This window comes from Microtus pennsylvanicus, chromosome 4 (assembly GCF_037038515.1).
Source record: "Microtus pennsylvanicus isolate mMicPen1 chromosome 4, mMicPen1.hap1, whole genome shotgun sequence".
Lineage (NCBI taxonomy): Eukaryota > Metazoa > Chordata > Mammalia > Rodentia > Cricetidae > Microtus > Microtus pennsylvanicus.
The window spans coordinates 26,317,640-26,343,841 of NC_134582.1; the positions used below are offsets into that span (position 1 = coordinate 26,317,640).

The 26,202-nt window shown below is 36.2% G+C and overlaps 1 protein-coding gene across 1 annotated transcript in view; it reads right to left on the minus strand.

Annotated features, from left to right (window-relative positions):
• Window positions 1-26,202, minus strand: part of Adamts19 (ADAM metallopeptidase with thrombospondin type 1 motif 19) — a 172,398-nt gene that overhangs the window by 105,815 nt on the left and 40,381 nt on the right. The window contains exons 3-7 of the mRNA XM_075970835.1: window positions 25,650-25,815; window positions 17,257-17,429; window positions 16,042-16,125; window positions 15,181-15,338; window positions 4,221-4,264 (exon numbers count right to left, since the gene is read on the minus strand). Of these exons, the coding sequence (XP_075826950.1) occupies window positions 4,221-4,264; window positions 15,181-15,338; window positions 16,042-16,125; window positions 17,257-17,429; window positions 25,650-25,815 (625 nt within the window). The remainder of the gene's footprint in view (window positions 1-4,220; window positions 4,265-15,180; window positions 15,339-16,041; window positions 16,126-17,256; window positions 17,430-25,649; window positions 25,816-26,202) is intronic.

Sequence of the window (26,202 nt, forward strand, 5' to 3'; positions counted from 1 at the left end):
ATGGGACCCTGCCAGAAACATGGCAACTTTAAATATTACATCCATTTGCCTTTATTTGTAAAAATAATTAACTATATTTTACCATAGTGAATTCTTAAAAAGTTCAGAGAGACGATGCTGTCTTCTAAGAGACACTTAGTAAATGTCACTTCTATGGATGACTTTGGGTAACCTATGCTGTGCACAAAGCTGCCAATCCTCAACGTTCCAAAGAATAACTGTAATAACTACATGGAAAATATAGATTTTCCAATTAATATGATTTTGTTTTGAGGAGAAAGATGTTTAATTATGTTTCAGTATTCGGTGTTTAAGCTGCATTTAAACAGTTTCCAGTAGAAATGAAAATTAATATCAATTTTGAGCTGTAAGGTCTTGAGAAGTAAATAAAGGACAGCAAGCTTTACTCTTCTTCTTTAGAATCATGTGTCCAAGTCTTATCTCCACAGCACGTCTTGCCAAAATAGACAAAAAAAAATGTGTGACTTATGTCTGGACAGCACCTAAGAAAATACCCAACATCGGCCAAGAATTAAAGAAGACAAAGTCAGCTTGCTCCTCCAGTGAAACCCAGAATCTGATCTGTCGTATGTGCTACCATGTTTGCCCTCAAAACATCATCCCAGACATGTAGTCGTGACCTCTGTCACTTTTAAGAGTCTTTGTTTCATTCAGCTCACTTTTAGGTCCTCGCAAACACTTATGTAGACCAACAGCTCCTTCTTTACCATTGCTAGATGACTTTTTTTTATAATGCTCTTTTCCACAGATTGCTTACCCATTTGCTTTCTAAAGAGTATTTCAGTTGCTTCCAGGATTTGGCAGTTATGAAAAAGCAACTTTAAACTTTCGTGAATATGATTTGGATGAAGACAAGTTGTTTGTTTATTTCTATCTTACTTACTCATCGATAATCCACCACTAGTGTCATTTATAAAAGGAAATATTAAAGGCTAATATCATTTAAGAAATTGGTCTCATGATATTTCTCCACTATCTCTTTAAGTCTTATATTAATAGGTAAAGCACTGTGGTAGTATTTAATGTTTTAGCTCATCATTTAAGCTAACATTGTAGATATATCACTAGCACCGCTATAAAGAAGCCAAACATGGTGGCACCATCAATCCTGGCATGTTGAGACAAGAGAATCCCATGCTAGAAGGTGCCATTCATGAGACAGAAAGAGAAAAGGCCATGAAAAACATTTCATCAAATATACTGGTGTCTTGACCTTGGACTTTCCAGAACACTGAGAAATAGACTTTTATTGCTTTTAAACCACAGTGTTTATGGAATTTTATTGCGACACCATAAAAACTCTAAGACAAAGACTGTCTAGTACTACTCTGTCAATACTCTATCAGAAATGTCTAACATGGGAATGGTTTAAAGAAATGTAATACAATTCTATTTCAATTCAAAACATACTAAAAGTATAAATAAGAATATGAGATTAATGGTAGTTTATTTCTTCTGCTGGAGTAAAAATCATTATTTTTGGGGGGAGTGGTCACTAGGGGTTACTTATTCTCCAGTGGATGGTCCTGAATCCATGAACACATGGCATGACCCATCATTTTACTGTCTGTAAGAAATATACCTCATGCCCAATGACAGATAGCACCTTAACAGTAAGCATTGGAAAAAAGTAGTCTAAGAAAATGAAACCAAGAAACAAATTATTCTAACATCCAACTAAATTGACTTTAAAAATAATACTAACTAGAAGAGCTAAGGGCAGATAATTTATTCTTATTAAAGAAAAATTCAAAACAAGAATATTACTAAAATGGTAAATAGGTATGTACCAAATGTAGAAATAATCAAATTCATAAAACAAACAAGCAAACAAACAAAATACTATTAGATTTAAAATCATTAATTGACCCCCAGCACAGTGATAATGAGCAATTTCAGTAACCCATTTGGAGAATTGAATAACAATGTCTCCTATAGTCTTCTGTATTGAGCCCTTGGTTCTAAGCTGTTGGCACTGTTTGGGGAGATTTAGAGGGTTCAGAATATTGGAGGAAGTATAGCACTGGAGGCTAGCTTTGACAGCTTAAATACTCATGCCATTTGTCTTAGTTACTTTTTTATTCTTGCAATAAACAGCATGATCAAGAAAAATTATAAAATAAAGCACTCAGTTGGGCTTATAGTTTCAGAGGATTGGAGCCTCTGATGATAAAACCAGGGCATGGTGTCAGGAACAGCTAAGAGCTTCCATCTTGATCCACAAACAGCAAGCCAAGAAAGGGAATGCCAGAAAGCTGCAAGTCTTTTGACACACCTTCCCAACAAGGTCACATCTCTTCATCCTTCCCAAACAATTCCAGAAGCTGGGGGCCAAATATTCAAACAGATGAAAGTATGAACCATTCTCACTAGAACCACCAAATACTTCTTGTTTTCTCTGTTTCATGCTTTTGGTTCAAGATGAGTGCTGTAACTTTTACTCCTGCCTCCATGCCTGTCTCTTATTGCTATATTTTGTCACCGTGATGGACACTAATCCTCCTGGAACCACAAGCCAAAACAAGCTTTATTATATAAGTAGCCTTGATTGGGGTGTTTATCACATCAAAAAGTCTCTATACAGAAGCTCTTACCAGAGTGTATCACTGTTGTGAACCCCCTGACAGTGTTGTTTTTTGGGGGAGTACAGAAGACTTGGGATTTAGGACTAGAAAAGTAGTTGAATGCTTTAGGCAAAGCTTCATCGGTTGCTCTAGTAAGAGGCTGGAAAACTGAAATTCTGAGAGGAATGAGGACTCTGGAGGCCCACATCAAGTGGTTTCAAAGGAGAAATATATTAGCCATTGGGTTAGAGGAGAGTCCTGTGATGTGAAATTTTGGCAAAGAATTTAGTTGCTTTTTGCTTTTGTTCTAAGAACTTTCCTCAGGCTAAATTGAGAAGGAATACCTGAGAGAATTCTCTGTCTAGGATCTCACACATCTAAAATCAGGATGTTGACCATAGTAGATTTTTATCTGATGTATGGGGATGTTGGTATAATTAAGCTCCTTACTTGGTTAAAGAGCTGCTTAGGTAGATTTCCATACCTTAAGGTAAAGTGAAAGAGTATAATTGAATTTGCAAAAGCTCTCACTGTAGTATCTATTAGTGTTCGAATGAACAGCCAGGGGTGGAATACCTCTGTGTTTCAGAACCTATTCCATTTGCATTTCTGTGACCATCTTCATGGAATGCCCACTAGCACTTCATAATGGCTAAACTCATACAAGTATGCTGAATGCTTGTTGTAGACTTTAAACTACTTTATTCATAATTATCTATTCAAGTTGAATGGAGGTTTCTAATATCTACTATCATCTCTTCCACTACAGTGAGTAGCCAGGAATCCCAGTATAAATATTACTCAATTTGTTATTAGATTTAGATGTGTTAATTTAGGATAAATGTATTTTATCTTCTTTGAATAGTTAATTTTGCCACTAATTTACAGAGAACCCAAACATTTACATAGAAAAAGGTTATACTTACTATTTGCCAAAAGCAAGAAATTTAAAATTTTAAATAGTCAATAATAAACTAAAGCATTTTTCAATGAATATAATACACCTCTAGCCACAGACTTTAAAGTATAAAAGAAATAAGCATGAATCAGCACACATATATATGTATATATACACATATATCCTATATGTATAACTATCCTATATGTATAACTCACAGTTAAAAGGATAGAACAGTAAATTACTGTGGGATAATACTCTTGTACACTGTAAAGATTTGTCATTCATATTGGTTTAATAAAATGCTGATTGTTCAGTAGCCAGGGAGGAAGTATAGGTGGGGTGACTAGACTAGGAGAACTCTGGGAAGAGGAAAGGCAGATGAAGTCACCAGCCAGACGCAGAGGAAGCAAGATGAGAATCATTCACTCATAAATAAAATGTTGTTGAATATGTTTATGTATCTTTTGGAAAAGGCAAAAAAGAAATGAAAATGGTCTTAAAATATATGTAAAGTATCTCTAGTGTATAGTTTATGTATGACTTTAAATTGTTTCAATTGTAACTGAAGTGTTAACATGATTTGACATATAGAAGCAATATATATGTGTACATACATGACAATGCAAAAATATCTTTTCAAAGTCAACACTCTCAAATAATTTATCATATGTAAGCAACACAAGCATTTAAGTACTCCAATGTTCCTCAGATAAACGGTTATCACAAATACTTACCTACAGTATCACATGGCTCATCCTTATGGACACAGAAATCTTTCCTAAAAAGGAGAGTAAAAATCCAAAGTAAAGATAGATTCTTTCAGACAGCTGCCAATCATCATGACTCATCGTCACAGTGACATTAGCCACACTGTCTATTCCCTCGAATTTAACATAAGTCAGATTAACATTAAGGAATAGATCTGAAAAAATGATCAATGCAAGTTTAATAGTGATTAAGTCATGAGATATATTCCTATTTAATAGACACTAGTTCAGAGATAAAAAGCTTGCTTTGTTTGGCATTTTTCTGAAAAAATTTCATTGTGTTGTTACACAAAATAGTTTATGATGTTGGGAAATGCTTTACCATAGAAAAACATTATAACACTCTTTCATATGACAATGGAATTTCCAGGTTGAGAGTTTATAGATAAGGAATATAATTTAAAGTCATCCACCGTTTTCGTTCCAAGATTGTCAAAAACTCATTTTTGACACTGAAAAGCATTTTTAAAAGGGCATGAGAAAATTTAGCATTTTACATAAATGGGCTCTGTGGATTGCAGTACTGTATGTTCGAGAGCATTCCTTAACTACTTAACATTACCGAACAGTCTTGCATTCATCTAAAGCACAGAGGCACAGCCCTATATATTTATTGTGCAGAATAAATAATATAGCAATGTACAATCATTTAAAATATAGGTTTATCATGCAATTAAAGGAGTTTTACACATAAGGTATTAAAACAATATCAGACATATAGTAATTATTGAGATTTTTGATGTATCTTTATTGCCATATTTCTTGTACCTAATATATAAGTAATATCCCATTTCTTAGCATTTAAGTTCTTATAACTATTACTCTCAAGATTACTGACCTAGTTAAGTCCCCATTTCTCTCTCTCTCTCTCTCTCTCTCTCTCTCTCTCTCTCTCTCTCTCTCTCTGTGTGTGTGTGTGTGTGTGAGAGAGAGAGAGAGAGAGAGAGAGAGAGAGACAGACAGACAGACAGACAGACAGAGGGTATGGTAGAGATATATTGGAAATTAGCTTTTTTTTTAAAGTCACTGTCAAAAAGATGCATAAAAGACTGGTGAAACTTCATCAATAATATTGATATTAACAGTAGTTATCTATTTACACATTGTTTGAGTCAGCAGAATTCTGTACAGTTTAATAACTATCTACGACCTCAAAAATTTCACTGTATATTTAAATACATTATTTTCTCAAAAAGACTTCTTTACATGTTCACTAGATTACCCTATTACATATCATGAAATAGAATTGCTTAATGAAATAAACAACTTAGAATTGATTTTGAATTTATTAGTAAGGAAGAAATGTTAAAATTCCATTAAAGTTATAAGGTTTTGATGTTACCATGGGAGTGTCTATTAATTTTTGCTTTGTTCACTTCAAAGCTAACTTATTGACTAATTAAACTCTCAGTTTTATGGATTTTATCTATTTTGAATTATTGGTTTTATTTCTGGATAATATCACATTTATCTCTTGTTCTAGTTTGCTTTTCTGTTGCTATGATTAAACACTGCTCAAAAGCATCTTGGGGGAGGAAAGGCTTGATTTGGCTTACACTTCTCAAGTACAGTCCATCACTAAAGAAAGCCAGGGCAGAAACTCAGGGAGGAGCATAGACTAGAATCATTAAGGAATGCTGCTTACTGGATTGCCTCCAGTTCATCCTCAGCTCTTTTCTTTTTCTTCCAAGGACCAGCTGTTCAATAGCAGCACCACCCACAGCGGGCTGATCCCTCAACACACTCATACATGTTTACAAGCCTATAGCCCAATAGGATGCAAGTATTTCCTTGACTGAAGTGGTCTCCTCACAGGAGACTCTTCTGTACATTAAGTTGAAAAAACTAGGCCATTCCCTAATATTCGCATCATTAATGTGTCTGTTAGGACATTTTTTCTTGGTATTAGATTCAACTTGCATTTTTCTGAGTCTCTTGCAAATAGAACACGGTTAAACATGTAAAACTAGCTATATAATATTCTTGTATAGCATTCAACTTATTGATTATTTGTATATTTGGACTTACTATTGTACCAGGCTCTTTCTTTTGGGCCACCAGCCAGATTCCAAGTCATAACATACAGAATTATTATTTGTTTTAAATGCTTGACCCGGCTAGCTCTTTTACCTAAATTAACATATTTATATTATTTTCATTTTGCGTCGGGGTTTTCTACCTTCCTTCTTTCTGTTTATCTTCTTTTCCTGATGTCTCTATGTCTGGTTGGTATCTGCCTGGTTTCTTGCCACAGGTGTCTCCCTTGTTCTCCTTTCCTTCTTCTCTCATTCTCCCCTTCAAGCCTAGATTTCTCCTCCTATTCATTCTCTCCCTGCCGGCCCTACCTATCCTCCTGCCTAGCAATTGGCCATTCATCTTTTTATTAAAACAATTATTATTAAAAAGGATATGCTGATTTTCTAACACTGCTATAATAGTTGCATGATTTAGAAGCTGAAAGCAGTAAATAGTTTTGTGCTTACAATCTAGAGACGAAAATTCTGAAATTCGAGTTCCAGGCCACAGTCATCCTGCCACAGTGTAATGTCTTCGCCAAAAGTTTCTATCTATCTTTTATGCCCTGTGAATAAATAGGGCCCCACAGACAACTCAGGATAGTCTCTGCTCTCAACATCCTTAACGTAGTCACATCTACAAAGTCTTTTAAGGCATATATGGTAGTATATTCAATGTCTGGAGATGGGAGCCTGTGCATTTAAGGGTGACATTATTTTGCCCAGACAAGACTTAATTGCATTTCCTCCTTAAGCCACATTCTCCTTGGCAGACCTTTTTGTTTATGGCTAATCTGTGCACATAAGAGATACTTCTTATATCTTAAATTCAATTTATGAGTATCCTAAAATGGGGCACTTTTTTACTATTTATCCAACTGTATGATCACAAAATTAAACAGAATGCACTCATCTGTAATTTGCCAGTTAGAAATTAAGTATCAAAAATGAACAACAAATGAAGAACAAATATCAATGTGCAAAAAATTCATATGTGGATTATTTTATTGTATTTAATAACATGCAAAAACTTTTATTAAACCCTTTAAAGGTCCACACTAATGTCTCAATAATAAGTTCTCATTGACTCAGATCAAATCAAACACTTCCTTTTGTTTTTGTGACAAAGTATCATGTAATCCAGCCTGGCTCAAATGTCTGACCAGTCAAGATGATTCTCCTGCCTCTACATCCTGAAAAGTAGGATTGCAGGTATGCATCACAGCATGAAGAAATACTTAACTTTTAACACCTGTTCAAAGTTATCTTTATTCAATTGAAGACTATAAATTATTACAAAATTAGTGTTGAAGCAAATTATTTTTCTTTTAAAAGTTTAGAGGAAAACAAAATGGATAGTGGCTGATTAAAATGAGATAGGGATGAATTATTTTAATATAAACAATCATAAGATGATTTGTCTTTTCTCCTGGCAAATTTCTAACAAAAAAATTCTATGAAGCAGACATATAATAAACTTTAATTCAAGAGTAATGTGAAAGAATTTAACTGACATGAGAAAGTTCAAACTCTAAACATCTTTATAATACTAGGCACAAGGGGACTTAGTATGGAATTAATTTATGCAATTATACCTAAAGTTTAGGAATACACTAGTTATTTTGTTGTTACAAGTTAATACAAACATACAACTCATCATATAAATTTCTCCATAATAAATCAAGAATTTCTCTTCTTGAATTCCTTTGGTGAATTAATGAGATTCCTCTTTCCAATAACTCACTTGAGTTCAACTAAGGTAGACTGAGGTCCTCTTGAACATTAAACTTTTCCCTAGTTTTGGTGTGATTTAACATCACATCTTCATCTACTTTTGCTAAGGATACCTGTGCAGAAAAAAGATTGTCTTATGTGACTGTCATGGATTTGACCCATCTGCAAAATGCAACAGACATACATAGAGGTAAGATATGCTGTTGCCCAATTACTATGTATTTCTGTACTACTAATATTGCAATGTTGTATCTGATTTAGAGAAATTTTAAGGTTTTGTTTCATATGCTGTCATTTTCCAAGCTTTTAGAATAGTAACAGGATGTTAGTTTTTTCTGGATACTTAAGGCTGGCTCTTAGGAATATGCCTTAAAGTCTATTATACCAACTGAATTAATGTCACAAAGTAAAATTCATTTTTAGTTGTTAAAAAGAAATAGCAAAGAACAGAAAGCAAACATCGATGAACTAAATAATCTGATTACATATTTGCTCTGAGAGTTCCCATGCCTATGATTTTCATCAAGAAAAAGATCATCGGACATCACACTACAAAGTCAGAAGTCAGTGAAGACACAAAATGATATCTTGTGCAAGTTACAACTGCAGCTAAACTTCCCCAAGGTCAAGCTCTAACAGCCCCTTTAACAGACAATGAAAGAAGACAAACACAAACAAAAACAAAAGAACTGAAAAACTTGTCCTCTAGGCAAAACAAGATTGCTTTCATCTAAAACATGTATTTCTAGGGCTATAATTAGAGGATTACATAAAACTGAATGTTTCCTTGACAGCCTTAAGTTAAATCTTAAAGCCCCGCATTAGCATTGTTCTCCAGGGAACGTCTTTTGTTTCCTCACATATTTTGCTCATAACATTCTAAGCTTCTAAACAAGAGCTGTCCCTCATGTGTTGGGTTGTCAACTGCTGTTGGAACTGATCTGGTTTTTTTTAGGCATCCACGTTATTGGAACATCAGGTGTGCAGTTTATCATCTCTAGAAGGTACAATCTCACAACAGACACCCTGGTCCCTTGGCTCGTACAATCTTTCCATCTCCTTTTCCTGATGTTGACTGAACCATGGGTGGAGGAGATGTAGTATAGCTACATCATCAGCCCTAGAAACCTATGTGTGAAGGCAACGCAGGACAGGCTTAGCAAGTTTAATTTGTGTGTGTGTGTGTGTGTGTGTATATATATATATATATATATATATATGTATATCATAAAATATAAATTAGTATATGAATGTCAATAGTTAACGAAGAGGAGACCTTGTAAATTAGGGGGTTAAAAAGGGCTACATGGGAGGGAAAGAAGGGAGCAGGATGAGTAAATGACACAATGAGATACGGTGGTACTTAAATAAACAAAAGGAAAAAACTAGAAACAAAACATGGTTTCCAGGATGAATCTAGCCTTTTCAGAGTGTGTAAAGGTAAGACTAGACTAACAGGTGGCTAATGACTTTTAATGATCTACATCAGAGGATGAAATTCCCATCATGCCCCCTTCAGTGTCTTTCCTCACGCCTGATTCTTTGGTGATTATGGACACTGTGAACGTCTCTTAGCCACTTCAGACCTGCTTCGTGTGGTGCTCAACCCAGACAAATTCAATATCTACATTTTGAACCAATTCCAAATGATAAGGGCAAAAAAAAAAGTATGTCCAAGTAATTAAATGGATCCAGGGTATGAACAAAACTGTAGATCAATGGTCTTAGGAAAGGGTGGCTGCCATATACACAGTAAATAAATCAACGAGAAAAAATAAAAAGCATGCAACATAGATAGCTACAGAAATCGGTTTTTCACGGAGACATAATACCAAATTGTACACGCTGAGTATTGGTTAAAATTGAGGTGTATTTACATATGTTGTAATGGAATACTTTCCTATGCTTCTGCAGAGAGAAAAACCAGTAGGCTCCAATGAAATATCACGCTCACGTGTTCTTTATCTGAATCTATGAAATGCCATGGTGGTAAATGAAACGGGCTCCTCTAGAGTCTAGGAAGCATGATGCACCTCTGTAATGCTGAGAATCGATAAGCAAGAAGCCTAAGGTGGTTTTGTATGAATTAAATAACAGACAGTTCTATTTTTTAAAAAAATTCTATTGCCATCAAACAAGCAGAAAATAAAACACACCAAACAAATAAAACCAAATATTATGTTATTATGGCAAATTTAAGAGCCACATAAAATACAGTCAACCCCAGGACCCAAGTCATGGAGCGCAAAGTATCCTTAGATGGAGGAGGAACAGGTTTATGTGCTTTTTTCCCCTAAATATATAGTGTATCGTATCAAGGCACATAAGGCTGCAATAGAGCTATCTGATTTACATAATGTGAATCAAAGGTCTTCATCTTTAAGTAAACAATATTATAGAACTAGGATAAATGCACTGTTTGTTTTGAAGGGCGCCAAGAGACTTTGAACAGCCAATTTCTGTTCACTTAGTAAAACAAAGAAATAATAAAGCGTACTTTTATATAGAATCTAAAATGTGCTTCTACCAAAACCGCTGGAAGCATCACCATTACAGTTGAAGACTAAGCTGTCAACAGCATTTGACCTCACATGACTCTGGGGTTCTTAATCTTCATTGGTCAGACATGTTTTTGCAGATGACCAAAGTAATATATTACTAATTTCAAGATGTTTCAAGATTTGTGTGTGTGTGTGTGTTGTGGAGAAGAGAATTTCTTTGCAGTCTAGACCTGTGTTCCAGCGGTCTCAAATTCACATTTTGGCTCATGTTGACTTGGTGTTTGTGAAATCGGCCTCAGAGAATTTCATTATGTGAGTTTGTGGAAATGATACGCTTAGTCTAAACTGAGAAGACCAATAAATTCTGTTTAAGTTCTGATTTATATTGAAAAAAATAGTCTTTAATTTCCAGGAATGAAGATGCATCGGAGAATAAATCTCATTGTAAAGTTTTACAGTGCCCTGGGATATACCTATAAATGATTCATTCAGAAATGATTCTGTGATTTTTATTAAATCAAGATACTTTTGCCATCTCTGTTTTATTAAATTTTCTATCTTTCTTGCCAATGGCACTCATTTGAAATTAATTTTGAGAAGGATTGCAGATAAACCGGAATCATTTAAATAAACGTGAAAGGCAAAAATTATTATGAAAATTAAATTTTAAACAAGGCTGTTTTCCAGAGCCAGAGATTTAAGCTCTCTCTATAAATCAGAGAGAAATGTGACAATTATGCTGAGAAATTCTAGCGATGACGCATGGGAGAAGCTTTCTCGCGTTCCTGTTGCCATGAGGCCACAGCACTAGGTCAGCTGTAAATTATTTACTTCATTTTATCACACAGAACAACTTAACAAACATATTACCTCAGATAGGTTCAAACTTATAAGAGCACTATGCCTTGGAGCTGAGACCAAGATTAATCCCTGAGCTACAATTTCTTCCTGGTGACGTGTCCACATAGCCCACAACATTTAGCAATTGTCTAAGAGAAACATTCAATAGAAACTCGGTTTTAAATGGAGCTGACAAATATGAGTAAGAATAAGGGATCCCTGATGCTCAACTTTTCTTCTTTTTTTCATAGCTTTCTTACAAATTAAAGGTCTGATCAGCATTATTTTACACTATTTAAGCAATGAAACATTCCTTCAGATCACACAAACACTCATTTAGTTATTTCTGACCGGATAGTTGGAGGTCATTTAGGACTAAATCTTTCTCATTAGTGCTCTGGTTTTCAGCAGTGTAGAACAAGCAGCAGAGATACGGATCCTCCGTACAAGCCTTGCCTCACAGCTGGGTGAGAGAAAACAGCCCGAAAGCCCCCAGGAAGAGCGTAAGTGTGTATACCATCGACAGAACAAGTACTTTAGTAATGTAAAAGTATTGACACATGCTCAGTGTCATAGATAAGGATATTTGTAGGAAACTTCTCAAAGAGTACCACATTAACAATTTCTATAAAGAATAAATCAAATAAATTGGAACACTTTTAGGATCCTCCCTCTGAATGAACAGAAAAAGAGTGGCATGCTTTCCTCTGGCTGTTAGAATGAATGCCACACTGGTAGAGGTTTCAAACAAAATAAATTTCAAACAGATTTACATGGACACTAAATACAAGTGACCTGGAGGCTGGAGCTATACTATGTGGCTGCCTTTCCAGCTGACACGGAAAGTGTCCTCTAACACCTGTAAGAATGGCCAAGATCAAAAACACTGATGACAACTTATGCTGGACAGGATGTGGGGTAAAGGGAACACTCCTGTATTACTGGTGGGAGTGGAAACTGGTACAGCTGCTTTGGAAATCAGTATGGTGATTTCTCAGAAAATTAGGAAACAACCTTCCTCAAGACCCAGCAATACCACTTTTGGGTATATACCCAAAGGATGCTCAATCATACCACAAAGACATGTGCTCAACTATGTTCATAGCAGCATTGTTTGTCATAGCCAGAACCTGGAAACAATTTAAATGCACCCCGACTGAAGAATGAGTAAGAAAGATGTGGATACATTTACACAATGGAGTACTCAGAGAAGAAAAAAAAATATGACACCTTTAAATTTGAAGGCAAATCAGTGGGTCTAGAAAACATCATTTTGAGTGAGGTAACCCAAACCCAGAAAGACAAATATCATATGTATTCCCGCATAAATGGCTTTTAGACATAAAGCAAAGAAAAACCAGCCTGCAATTCGCAACCCAGAGAACCTAGACAACAAACAGGACCCTAAGAGAAACATATATGGATCTAATCTACATGGAAAGTAGGAAAAAACAACAACAAGATCTCCTGAATAAATTGAGAGCATGGAAACCATGGGAGAGGGCTGAAGGGTAGGGGAAAGAAAGGAAAGGGAGTGGAGAAAAATATATAACTCAATAAAAACAATTATAAAAAAGTCCAAAGTGGGTGGTTTTGTGTTTCTTAGTATAGTATATCTTTTTCAATTTGTATTAGTTCTTTGAGAGTTTTGTACGACATTCACACAAACAAATATTTGTACAACACAAAAGGCAGGAGTGTGTTTTGATCATATTCGGTCCCAGAACTCTTTCCAGGTCACCTCACTACCCTACCAGGTGCACCATGCATTTTGTGACAGCAAGAGAAAGGAGAAAATCAATGCGAGTAGTTTGCGGTTTGTTCCTATTCTTGTTTTTAGAAAGTCATTGTCCTCCACTGCTCACAAAGATTTTCTTCTGCTTTACACTCAAGCACCTCCCTTGTACCTTTCATGCCCAAGTCTAGGGTCTTACGCTAATTAACATTACGTAAGTAGTTGAGGAATGTTGTCATTCTTTTTTTTTCTTTTTTTTTTTTTTTGTAGAGTGGATCTAAGCATCACTTAGGGAATAGATTATCTTTTCACTGTTGAATGACATTGCAGAGTTTCTTAAGAATTTGTCACTCACAGTTATGTCAATCTGTTTCCAGACAGCTGATTTTCAAAGAGCAAATTTGGGTTTTTAATTGCTTTCAAGATTTACTCTGTATTTTATTTAAAGACATGTGCATGTCTTAGCCTCTGTTCTAGTGCTGTGAAGAGACACCACAGGCAAGACAAATCATATAAAAGAAAGTATGGAGGGGTTGTTTTCTTTTTGTGTTTGTTTTTCTTATCCTCCCACCCCTAATGGAGAATCTATCAAAAGCCTGAGAAGAAACTCAAGGTCCTGTAAATCAGTCTCTACTAACCAGCAAAGACTGAGCTGGGTCAGAACAGATCCCCTTAGACTGTCATGCTGATAACACAGCCTTTCTGAGTATCTTAGATAAATACCAAGAGTGCTGAAAAGGATCAAAACGGCCTCACACTTGTAGACTGACTCGTCCAACTATCAGCGCTGTTTTAAATATCTGAAATCAAGAACAATAGCAATGGGTTTCTGATCCTACTGCACGTACTGGCTTTGTGGGAGCCTAGGCAGTTTGGATGCTCAACTTACTAGACCTGGATGGAGGTGGGGGTTCCTTGGACTTCCCACAGAGCAGGGAACCCTGATTACTCTTCGGGCTGATGGGGGGGCAAATTGGGGGAGGAGGAGGGAAATGGGAGGCGGTGAGGGGGAAGAGACAGAAATCTTTAATAAATAAATTAATTAAAAAAATAAAATAAAATAAATAAATATCTGAAATCCAGAGCAAAGGGTTCTGTCTTTGGTATTTTCAGGAGTACCCTGGGGATCAACTGAGATCCTGACCTATCAGCTGAGAAACTGTCCTCCAACACAGAGCAGGGTTAACTGTGGGTCCCTAGTACATTTTCCTTCTTTTAAAGATTATATTCCAAAGGCTTCAAACTGTTGCCACCTAAATTTTCACGTTTCGTGCCAATTTGGCATACAAGTTCAGTATCAGTTACACGCACTCAGCTGCAAGTGGAAGTCCACTCATGTTCTTGAATACAGTTTTTATTTTACAAAGGTTTATTGCTAGAATTGTTGAGTATAGTTAATAAGAAAATATCACTAGTTCCACAGGTTTTTTTCAGACAAGTCATGTTATATTGTTGTCACTGATATGTTATGAAATTTTGATAGGTTTGATGACCTTAGATTAAATTGCTGGCACGTAATGAATGTTTTGTTAGTTTTTGCTTGGCAGCAAAGCAATATTACCGACAATTGTTAATACAGAGAACAGACACAGGACATATTGTTGTGCACAATGCCATGTTTTTAAAGCTATAAGTATCCTTACTCCTGCATCACAAATATTTATTCTAAATACATTCACTACACAGTGCAGTTAATTAGATACATCAGAAAAATCTCTTCTCAGATGGACCTAGAAAAACTATAAATTACTGAAATCTACTTAAGAAGTTACCTTAGTATGGTGATGGCTGACCAACATATAGTATCTCCTCATAGTATTTAGTTTCTACCAAAATCCTCTAGGTTTAAAGATACTCTCATCGGTGTTGTATCTTTGATACCAGCAATTGTGAGTACGATTTTTAAGATAACTGAAGGATATTCTGTCAACAGAGTATCGATGTAACATTAAACTTCTGAGAAATCAGTGATCAATGAAGGGAGAATACTAAAATCATTATGCCCAGAAATCCTGGAACAAGAGCTGTACTGAGGAATGGACGTGATTAGCAGCAGAGATGCTGAATTAAGAACACAACTGAAGTGGCTTTGGAAATGTTACCTTGTTATAAGGATTGCTGCATCCACCGAAGCACCGTCTTCTCCCCAGCTTGTCGACATCTCTAAATGTATATCGTTCTTCCGGCCAAATTCTTCATGCTGCCACTTACAAAAACTCTCCAGCATTTTCTCCCCGTGGTGCCCAATATACAGATCTGCCTGCAACAGAGGCCGCTTTCATTTTTCAGACATATTGTTCTCAGATAAACCTAATTAATCAATTCATTGATCCTAAGGAAACTTCCCAGACTGCAGACTCTGACATTAGTTAGAACATGGAAGGCAATTAGTCTTAATTTATCCTGATATCACACAAAACACAGCATTAAACACACAAAAAAGTTGAAATTTGTGAAGGTGTAATAATTACATAATCTTTCTAAAGTTACCATGGAAACCAAGAGGCATTATGGAACACTTAAACATCTGATATTTCCGACTTGGGAAATAGACTAAATTCTGTAATTTATGAAAACAGTTTTTCTTTAATTATTTTTTAATTAGTCAGAACAATGCCACAGACTGTTCTCCATTTCAGTTGCAAAACAGATAAGAAAACACCTTCAACACATATGTTTAAATAATAGAAGAAAGCTGTCTTTTAAAATAACTTAAAATTACATTTTGGAAAGTTAAGGTTTGCTGTTGGGATCCTTGGAAACTAAGAACATTCCATTTTTCAAATAAAATCGAGGGATTAACCCAAACCAAAGGCCAGTTTTTATGTATACTTTAAGTGATTCAGTGGATATTTTTGGATTTTGAGTCAATAAAAGAATATCCTTAAAATTCTCTCCACTTAAAAGTTCCTGAGCACAATTTCACGCCCACTTAATTGAATAAAAACTCAAAACTCTCTTACTGGTGTTTCATGGAGCAGAATAAGCTTTATCACACGAAGGCTGACTTGCACGCCCAGACTCTTGTGTTGGAAAAGGTTAAAAACCTAAAAGCAAATAAAAATTGCTATTAAAAAACTCTTAAAATGAAAGAAAAACATGACAACTTTTGTTCAAGGCCAAACATGGAAAAAATTTCAACTTAATACAAAAACTTTATGTTAAAAACTAGTAGGCAACACAAATTTTTGATGTTAAATATCATTCTTATTTTTATGTTTTTTCTCTTAAAATTTATTTAGTATGTATTACAAAACATATGGCTGACAAAGCAAAGTTGTGTTTCTTTAGCTCTTACTACAGGAATGAGACTACATTCTGGCTGTCAGACTGGCAGAGAACAAGGCTAGTAGAGTCTCAGAATATAGATGAGGAACGGTAGATGGATCTAAAGTAAGACAAACAGTCCACTAGGGGACAACGGCCAATGGACACTAAAATATACTCAGTCCATAGTTCTGTTTTCTCTTCTGAAAAAAAAACACTCTTCACTAGTATTTCTGATTTTTTTTCTTGGAAAAAGTTTGCCCCCCAAAATATGTCAACACAACACAGTAGACACAAACTTTCTTCTGCACCACAGAAGATGGCAATCATACTTAGCTTCCTGGAAGTCAGCCTACTTGGATTTTGCCTACAACATATTAGGTTCTGCTCACCAACTGGAATCATACTTGCTATTTAAAATTGCATACATTCTTGAGTTAAGCGGGTTGACAAAATTCATTTTTATTTCACCCTGTAATTATTTTACAACATCTGTGTTAGAACCATGCACATAAACCAAGACTACAACATGGCTCTACTATCAGTGATGTCTTTCAAAGATAGAAAATAAAGGCAGAAGCAGAGAAAGGAAAAAAATGAAAGAAAAATAAAATGAAGAGTTTTGCTATCTCAAAATTAACAGCAAAGGTTTTAAAACAAAGCAAAGTTTGGAGAGCTGCTTGCTGTTGCCCTGGAGACAAATCAATCTGACGTGCTTAAGACAACAAACCATAATTAGTGAATTAGTAAATTTCTACTCATAATTAGTGAAAGAAAGGGAAGAGTCAAATTTTAAAGAATTTGAAACTTTGGTGTCAAAACACAGTGCCACAAAACAAATGACTTCTTTAGATTGGAATCTACTTAGAACTCTCTTGAAAACCTTTTAATTCACGTTGAGGTTCACCTACCATATTTAAGATGGTTAGGATGAATCTCCTGGCTGCATCTGCTCCATGGTAGGAAACCATTGCCGGATCTGCAACCACTACAGTCTCGATGTTGTATTCTTGGGGCAATTTGTATGAATACCGTTTTTCTCTTCTGTTCTCTCCTGGTTTTTTAGACCTTTGTCTTCCTTTATCTGGAATAGAGAAATTAATTTCTCAGAGAATATAATATAGTGATCGTTCATGATAGAAAGTAACATAGGTGAAGCCCTCCAAGATGGAATCTCACAGTACTCGGGAGATGTCAATTCTGCTATATTAAAGTACTTTCGTCTCCCAGGCCTCCTCGGTTTCCCCACCTTAAAGTGAATTTTAATGTAATTTCTACCTAGAGTTATTGATGGATTATGCATCTAAAAATCACACCAGCAAAATTTCTAACAAAGAGTTGATATGCAATATAATAAACAAAAAGTGACTTTTTCTTTACCCTGATTACAAAAGAAAGGTCTGCTTGTAAAAAGTACCTAAAACTATTGTTGTGCATATCACGGACAGTTGTTCTGATTACTAAATCATCATGAATGAGATGCAAGGCTTTGACTCCACCTCCCATCATGTGTATAAAAGTTAGACCTTCAAGTGATGACAATTCCTCAAATGTTCCTCAATTAAAGTGACAAATGAAAACATGGTCATTTTATAAGTTTAACCATGAAATATTAGTCACTCATGCTTATGAAATAATACCAGACACAGTGAAAAAAATGACCCAATGTGTAAAAAGACATTAACTATTTATTTTCAGATTATGCAAATGAAGAATAATTCTAATTTAATATACCAAACAAAAACACAGACAACAGATGTGAACTGTTGTTGGTCACAAAAACAAAAGCAAAAAAACAACAACAAAACCCTCTAAATCTCTAATTTATGTATAAGATAAGCATCAACCAAGTTTGGCAACATGAAAACCCAAAAGCAAATGGAAATGAATCAAAGTCCCTACAGTGATTAAAATTAAAGGACCTATAACATTGACTGTTGATAGGAATGCAGGATAACTGAACATCCACATGTATGCGGTGGATATTTAAAGCAGTCACATATGCAACAGCCAGGAAAAATGGCTGATTGAATTTGGGTGTTTTCCTTCATACACCCAAAGATTGTATTGACATCACAATCAACAATACAAAAGATACTCGTGTTCAACTTGGAATGAGCACACTGAAAAGCTGATTAGCTTGGTCTCCAAACATGAAATTGTGCATATGCAATGGTCATTTCTCAAATACTTTCATCAGAATTGTACATAAAGTATGTGCTTATTCAGAACAGCGCTGTTCTGAATAGATCACATAGGCCATCAACAGTATAATAGATCTAATTTTGGTGGATTTATTTAATGAGAATCAATAGAACACTAAGTAAAATGGAAAAATATTGCTAAAATATGTATCTATGGATGGATCTCAAAACTCATGCTATGCTGTAAAAAGAAACCAATTTTTTTTTTAAAAAAAAGAAAGGTAGTTTGAGGCCATTTGGCAGACTGGAAAGTCCTGGAGTTAGACAGCACACAACTGGGATGTACGTGTGGTACAGATGTTTCCTGTATTCATTTCTGTGGTTGTTCATGTGCAACACTGTGTAACCACATGTGTTCATATGCTACTACAGTGATGTTTATATTTAGCAGCTGCACTGAGGTATATTGACATGACATAGATATGTAGATGTTTACATGTATCATTTAATAAATTTTAATAAATCCCAGTGGCTATATAATCATCTCTGTAGCCTTGACTAAATCAGTTATTGCTTCTCTCACAATAATCTAAACTGATGTTCTTTCCTTCATAGAATGCCTTTTCCATGTTGATCAACTTTTTTTCCAAATTTCTTTTCCACAAATTGTGGACACTCTAGAAATGGGAAGAAAAAGGTTTGGTTGAATGGAAGGCATTTATTGGATGTCTAACTTTGTGTGGGTTCAAGAGAGTTGTTCTCACCTTTTCTATTTATCTAGCTGATTTATAGTAAAAGTTCTTACTCATAGTAGGTGCCATGGTTTCAGCTTGCCTCTATGACTCTATCTTCCTAACCATCTATTATCTCTAACATTTGCACAGTTTCAGGATTCGTTTATATCTTGAATTATTTGACCTCCTAAATTCCCTCTATTATTACTTTCTAGACACTCAAGTAAGCCCTGAGATCTAAACTGTAATAGATGCCAAGACAATAGCTGGCAACAGCTCTGGTTTTAGCTGTCTGCATTATGACTGGTTTTCTTCTTTCTTGTAATAATAGAAATTTAAATATTTACTTAATAAAACAAGCTCCACCTGAATATCATATAAAGTCACTTGACTAAATAAATGAATATATTACAAAAATAAAAGTAAATGCCCTCTATGTACTGAAAGTGAGCATGGCAACATCTAAGAAGGCAATGCAAAGTGGCAAGAACAAAAGTGGGCACGTGGAAGAGAATTTGTTGGTAAGATTAGAATTTATGCACTCAAAAGAGTGTTAGAAATGAATGACAAAGCCCCAACGGACGGACAAGAATAGAAGTTATGTTCAATATTGTTTTCTTGTATAAGACACTTAAAAATTAACTGTGTGGTTTTTCCAACTGTGGTGTAAATTCTACCTGTAGTTATAGACTCAAATCCACCTTACAGCAGGTCTTAACTGCGAGAAATTTCTTCAAGTTTATTTCCGAAGACTTATCTTTCCAGAGTCAATAGCTAATAACTGGGTTACGAAAAGTTGCATGTGTTCTCATATTTTTATCATCACTAGAGGAAATGAGGAACATCGTGTGCTGTGAGGCATTCATTCACTACAGCGACAGGTGTGCGTGGAAATATCTAATAACTAAAACAAGGAGCATCGTTCACTGTGGACGTCTCTCTACATTTTCTCTTTCTGCGGTTGTGACCCTTTCATTGATTTTCGGGATGTTGCTGTAGCAAAGATAATTGACTGCCTGTAGGCATCCACTCTCTTCCCAGCAATCCACAAGCATTGTTCCGCCTAATGTGCAACTGTGTGACTATCCAGCTAACTGTTCAATGGCAGAACATGAGGACAAATGGTGTATGTGATTCCTAGATTATCTTTAAAACAAGATTACTGGTCCTTCTTTCTCTCAGTTCTACCCCAGTAGGCTAGAATTGACAGGGAATAACACAGCAGTAGGGCATAGGAAGAGGTAAGGGGCCGCCGCATGATGTCACAGATTATATTTACTCTCTTGCCCTCACTCTCTGAAAACTTCTGAACTGTAAGATGTTGGGGGATACAAACTGCTATCTAATTTGAACCCTTAGTATTTATTATAGAAGCTTAGAGCCTCCCTGGAACCATTACAGGGGTTTCTCACTGTCCTTTAGACGGTGCCTCTTGTGAAGTACTCATTATGAACATCCTTATCTATGATGTATCTGTGATGTGGGATTCCCCTTCTGTATGTTGTGAATATCATTTGTTAATAAAGAAACTGTCTTTGAGTCTGTGATAAGGTAGAGCAGGGCTAGGTGGGGAAAACTAAACTCAGTGCTGGGAGGAGGAAGGTGAAGTGAGAGAGAAGCCATGGAGCTGTCAACAGAGACAGAAACTTTGCTGGTAGGCCACGACCTCGTGGTGATGCATAGATTAATGGAGATGGGTTAAATTAAGAAGTAAGAGTTAGCCAATAAGAAGCTAGAGCTAATGGGCCAAGCGGTGATTTAATTAATATGGTTTCTGTGTGATTTTTTCCGGAAGTCTGGGCAGCTGAAAAAAGAACAAGCTGGCTCCTCCATCTCATCTGCTCTCTTGGTTGTCTGTATCCATCACCAAGAGAACAAGAGGATAAAGTGCTTCCCTCACATAAAACCTGCCAAAATTTAAGGATTCCCAGTGTATGCAAAGATGTGCTTTCATGGCCTATAGGTAGCCCTGTAAGGAAATTTAGGGGTTTGGAACATTGAAGATGAACGTGAAGAGATGATTACTCAAATCCTTTTTTAACAAATTGTCTCTGAGTTAAACCAAGCATTCTAGCTTTTCCTGGGACAACAAACTTTTATGTAATCCTTTAAAGCTTTTTCAGTTCAAATAAACCCAGAAAAGTAAGACCATTCCTCTCCTCTCCACAGTGGGATGCTTTTCTTTCACCACTGGCTCTTCGCTGATAGCAAACTGTGTGCTAACAAGCTGTGTGCTAACAAGCTGTGTGCTATGGCTCTGGTTTTGACTCTCTTTTCAAAAGAGACATCATTATTTCTGACTATGAAGGGAAGCCACTCAGCTTTGATTGGTGCTATCTGTTTTGCTCAATTTCTCTCCTGGGCTCCTAATCATAAAATGCATCAAAACAGCATTTTTCACAACCTTGCATTAAAAATATTAATAATTACCATAAAGGATATTTAATTAAAGGCTTTGAAAAACTTTCTAGAATTCATAATAAATCAATTTCAATTACAGCAAAAAAACCCACATAATTAGTGTTAAGATTAAAATTTTAGTACAAGGAAAGAAAATGGTATTAAACTATTATAATTTATTAAGACTCTTTACACCATTTTAAATAAAAATGAGTAGGAGCTGGTATATATCTGGAGGTCAGGACAGAAGCTGAAGTAGAGACAGAATTTGTAACTAATTCATCTGAAGTTGAACTCACAATTTGACTTCTACCAACCCCATAAAGTAAGCGAAATTAAGATAAAATGCAAACATGGCCTTCCTGGAAAATGTCTCTATACCAGTAGATAAATATAGAAGACACTCAGCAGAGACAGAGCTGCAAGAGACTCAGAGACTGAAACAAGAAGTGGAGACTGAGCATGGGCCAAGAGGGCTTCTTCCCTGTGTGGATTGGGAGACCATTTGCTTTCCCAGACAGTGAGAATCCCATATAATTTGTCAGCTTCCTCTGTTTCTTTTTGCATGTTGCACTTAAATAAACTATGTGGAACACTCTATGCTTCTTAATAATTCAACTCCATGGTAGAGTCCCTCTTACAACCTAGCAATTGTGTGTGGAAGCCATTCACATTGCAGCAACCTTTTTTTTTTATATTTGTTCTTTTGAAGATGTTACTCTCTACAACTTTGTTTAGATCATTACTCATTTCCAAAATCTTCAGATGCTTTTCTGGACTTATGCACATTGCCATATGCACAGCTGCTCTTGTTACACACTTCCCATTACAGAAGGAACTTGATAATATGCAGAAAAGTACAAAACGTGTGCCTTCTTATCACCTGCCAACCCTGACAGTGCTGGAGGAAGTATATTCACGGTTTCAACAGTGGCCTGGTTAAATAAGCTCTAAGAGTAGAAATGATCTCTTTATCCAGCTCAGACTTTGATTTTCAATCCCGTAAATGTCCAGTTTTTCTTACAGAGTCTAGGCACGACAATAAATTTACTCTCCAATGTTAATCAATGATAAATTGACGATGTCAAGCTGTGGAGATGGCTCAGTAGTTAAGAACGCTGACTGCTCTTCCAAAGGACCTAGGTTCAATTCCCAGCACTCACATGGCAGTTCAGAACTGTCTGTAACTCCAGTCCCACGGGATCCGGCAACCTCACACAGACATACAATGCAGCCCAAAACACCAATGCACATAAAAATAAATAAATCTTTAAAGATAAATAAATAGATAAATTGACGGTGTCACTTGAAGAGCACGTGGGTGCCATCATGATCCAGTGCACAACTACTTCTCCAGGACTGGAGAGCATCAGATACAGACATTTGGCGTCAGTCCCCTTGGCCGATTCTTTCTTAAGCCTTTACACGTTCCTGTATTTTGTCTCTTATGCCCAAAATGTTCTTGCCCCATTAATATCTCAAAAAAAACTATGCATAAGTTTTTCATTTTCCCATGTAGTCACATTTAATTCTGAGAAGAACGATACGGTTCAGGTATCCTGTCCCAATTTGCATGCTGCAAATGAACCTTTAGAGAGATATGTTCCCCAGGTTCACACACTTAAAACGTGTAACCTGGTGGTGTGAAAACAGGCAGCCTGACCCCTGACCTCACAGTTCATTGTCTTAGCTTGTGCACAGCATTTCTTTCATCCAGTTCTACACTTTGAGGAATGGTATGAACTGAGATTCTCATCATACTTACCATTGTACAATATAATTTTTGATTGGCTCATTTTTAAAACAATATACTATTCACCTTTTAGAAATAGGAATTTTGTCAGTTAGCTCTACAACATTGTGAGCTATCTGGTTGTTTTTAATTTATTTTTTAAATTTTTTAATTTCACTAAGCAGAAAAGGCCATGAAGTTGAGGAGGGATAGGGGAAGAGTTGGAAGGGAGAAAATATGGAGAAATTATGTAAATATAGAGCTCATATATGAAGTTCTCAAAAAACTTTAAAAAGCACACAAAATGTCATACTAAGAGTCGAAAAGTGTCTGTGAAAAAATAATTCATATACTCAATGCAAAGACATATACGCCACCTATGACATCTGCATGATGCAAAGGAGAACTACAGAGACCAAGCGGGAAGAAATTTTAAAATTCTATCTTGTAAGACTATTGAAACCTTATGCAAACCTAAGTCATACTATTGTGCTAATGTGTAGGCTCAAAGGGCAAAGAAAACAGCAACGGTAGATTCATGAGTGAAATAAAATAAATACATCTCATATGTGGCTAATTTTGAAATAGCCAACATGGAACTCCTCGATATAGGTGAGCTCAACAAATCCTCTGATTGCTGACAGCTTCCTGTCCTTACAGGCAAGTCTTTTATCCAAATAAGATAATGCATTATGCATATTATATGTACTATGTAATGTATATCAGAAACATTGGGAATAATGTTTGCCAAATATGAATCATGCATTTACACTTTATTAACCTACTAACACAAGGACTCTCTAGTGTGTTTGTCACAGTTAAAAATGTCCCACAAAGCCTTAGTTAACATGGGGAGTTATAGGTGGGAGCTCATCAGGATGTAGAAGCTATACAGTTCAGATTTTCAGGATAACTCAAGAGCCATCGTCTTAAACAGACAACCTCTGAGTTAATGCTATCATTTTTAGTTTCAGACACTAAGCAGGTTCTTCCTTCCTCCATAATGTTCTTTGGTTTGGCTCTTCACCTTTTTTTTTTAATTTAAAATTCCTAAAATAGGAAAGAGGCCTTGTCTTCCACAACATGGTCTTCTCTGGTTCACTGAATCAGATGTCAACATAGTCTCAGCAAACCATTGAAGATCTTTTCATGTATAGGATGAGCTTTCCCAGAAAAAAAGTAGAATTTATGATTGATATTAAAGAAATACATCCTACACAAGGCACATCCTATTTTTTCTCTAAACTGAACACCCCTGAGAGCTGTGGGCTCTGCAAATACTACTTGCTGTCACACTTCCGTAAAGCTAGCCTCAAATACTGCAGTCAATGTTAGAATTCATATCCTGTCCGTCAGCTACATTATCACTTAAATGCAAGCCTGTAAGTCTAATTTGAAACCCGTCACATTGAAAATCCTTCTGAAATTCATACCTTCTCGCATTTTAATCAAAATATTTCTCTAGTAAGTGACTACTCACTGAGACGGCTGCATTACATGTCTAAAAGACCTGTCTTAGGGGAAGACTGTATTCTAATGTTGACGATGGCACCCCTTCGCCCCTCTTCCTGTTCTTGAAAATATCACAGATTTCTGTGTAAAGCTCATAGGAAAGCAAGCAAAAGAGCCACGTTACTATTCCAGGGAACTTGCAGAATGAACATGATGGGAATGCGATGGCTGGAATGTTTGTGAGCTTCTAAAAAGAGCCTGTATTCTGATGCAGAGAATGAATTAAATGAAAATGGTTTTACTTCCCTTCTAGTTCTGATACTGATCTTCCAAGACGGCATTTAGATGAGTTTCAAGGAACACAGAGGATGCTTCTAATCACAGAGAAGCAAAATCCATGCAGTTCTCCTGGAGGTGGACTACGTAAGGCTCTGAGCACACGCTATTCATTCAGAAGTCTGGGACTCTGTCAGTTATTCATACTCCAGTGCGGTATAAAGCAGTCTGTAAGACAGACTTCCCAGAGTGACTGCGCATGGCAGAGCATGGCAGAGCAGAGGTCATATGCTGATCTTTGAAGAGTGGTTGAATTTCCATCTTTTGCTATTCAAGTACATTACCTCACAAACAATAAACATAAACACAAATAATACACCTACCATGGACATATCCAATTGCCATTATGCAAATGAGATTCCATTTTAATAACAAATAAATCAAGAGATCGAGGGTATGGAGGATGAGTGCACACTGGGAGAAGGGGAAGTAGAGAGGTGGAGACAGAATGCTTCAAAACTCCTTTTCTAGGACACATTGGCGTAAATCTTTTCAGGATGCGTTACCTGAAATGACACCGCAGGGATGGTTGTGAAGAGCTGGCTTCTCCCTGACTTTTCCCTCTGTGGACCTTTTTTGCCTGTATAAACGGTGTGGGTGACCTAGGATGGCCATTGTATCATTGAATGGCTCAATGAATATGAAGTCCTCGTTGAGTTGTATAAAGCCCATCTGGAACACATAACATGAAAAGATATGTAAGAAATACCATCTAGAAATTATGTTTCAGATTCCACGCCCGTGTGCTGTTTTCTCTAACAAATGTGCACACAAACTCGCTGCAAAGCCAGCTTTGCGACCTTCTCATAGTATGACTTCATCTTGATGCACTTACTGCACTAGCAGAAACTCCATTTCGTTAGGCTGAGCCTGTGTGGGTGGGAGGCAAGACGCCAGCAACAGATGCACAGTAAAAATTCTGGAATGTTAAAGGCTGACTTTTGGGAGACCCATGGGGTCACTAACATGAACAACATGTCCAGCAATAGCGAAGCAGTTTTTAATTGCAGGCACCACACAGTCCAACTTCTTGACGACCTCTATTTAGTGAAATAATTC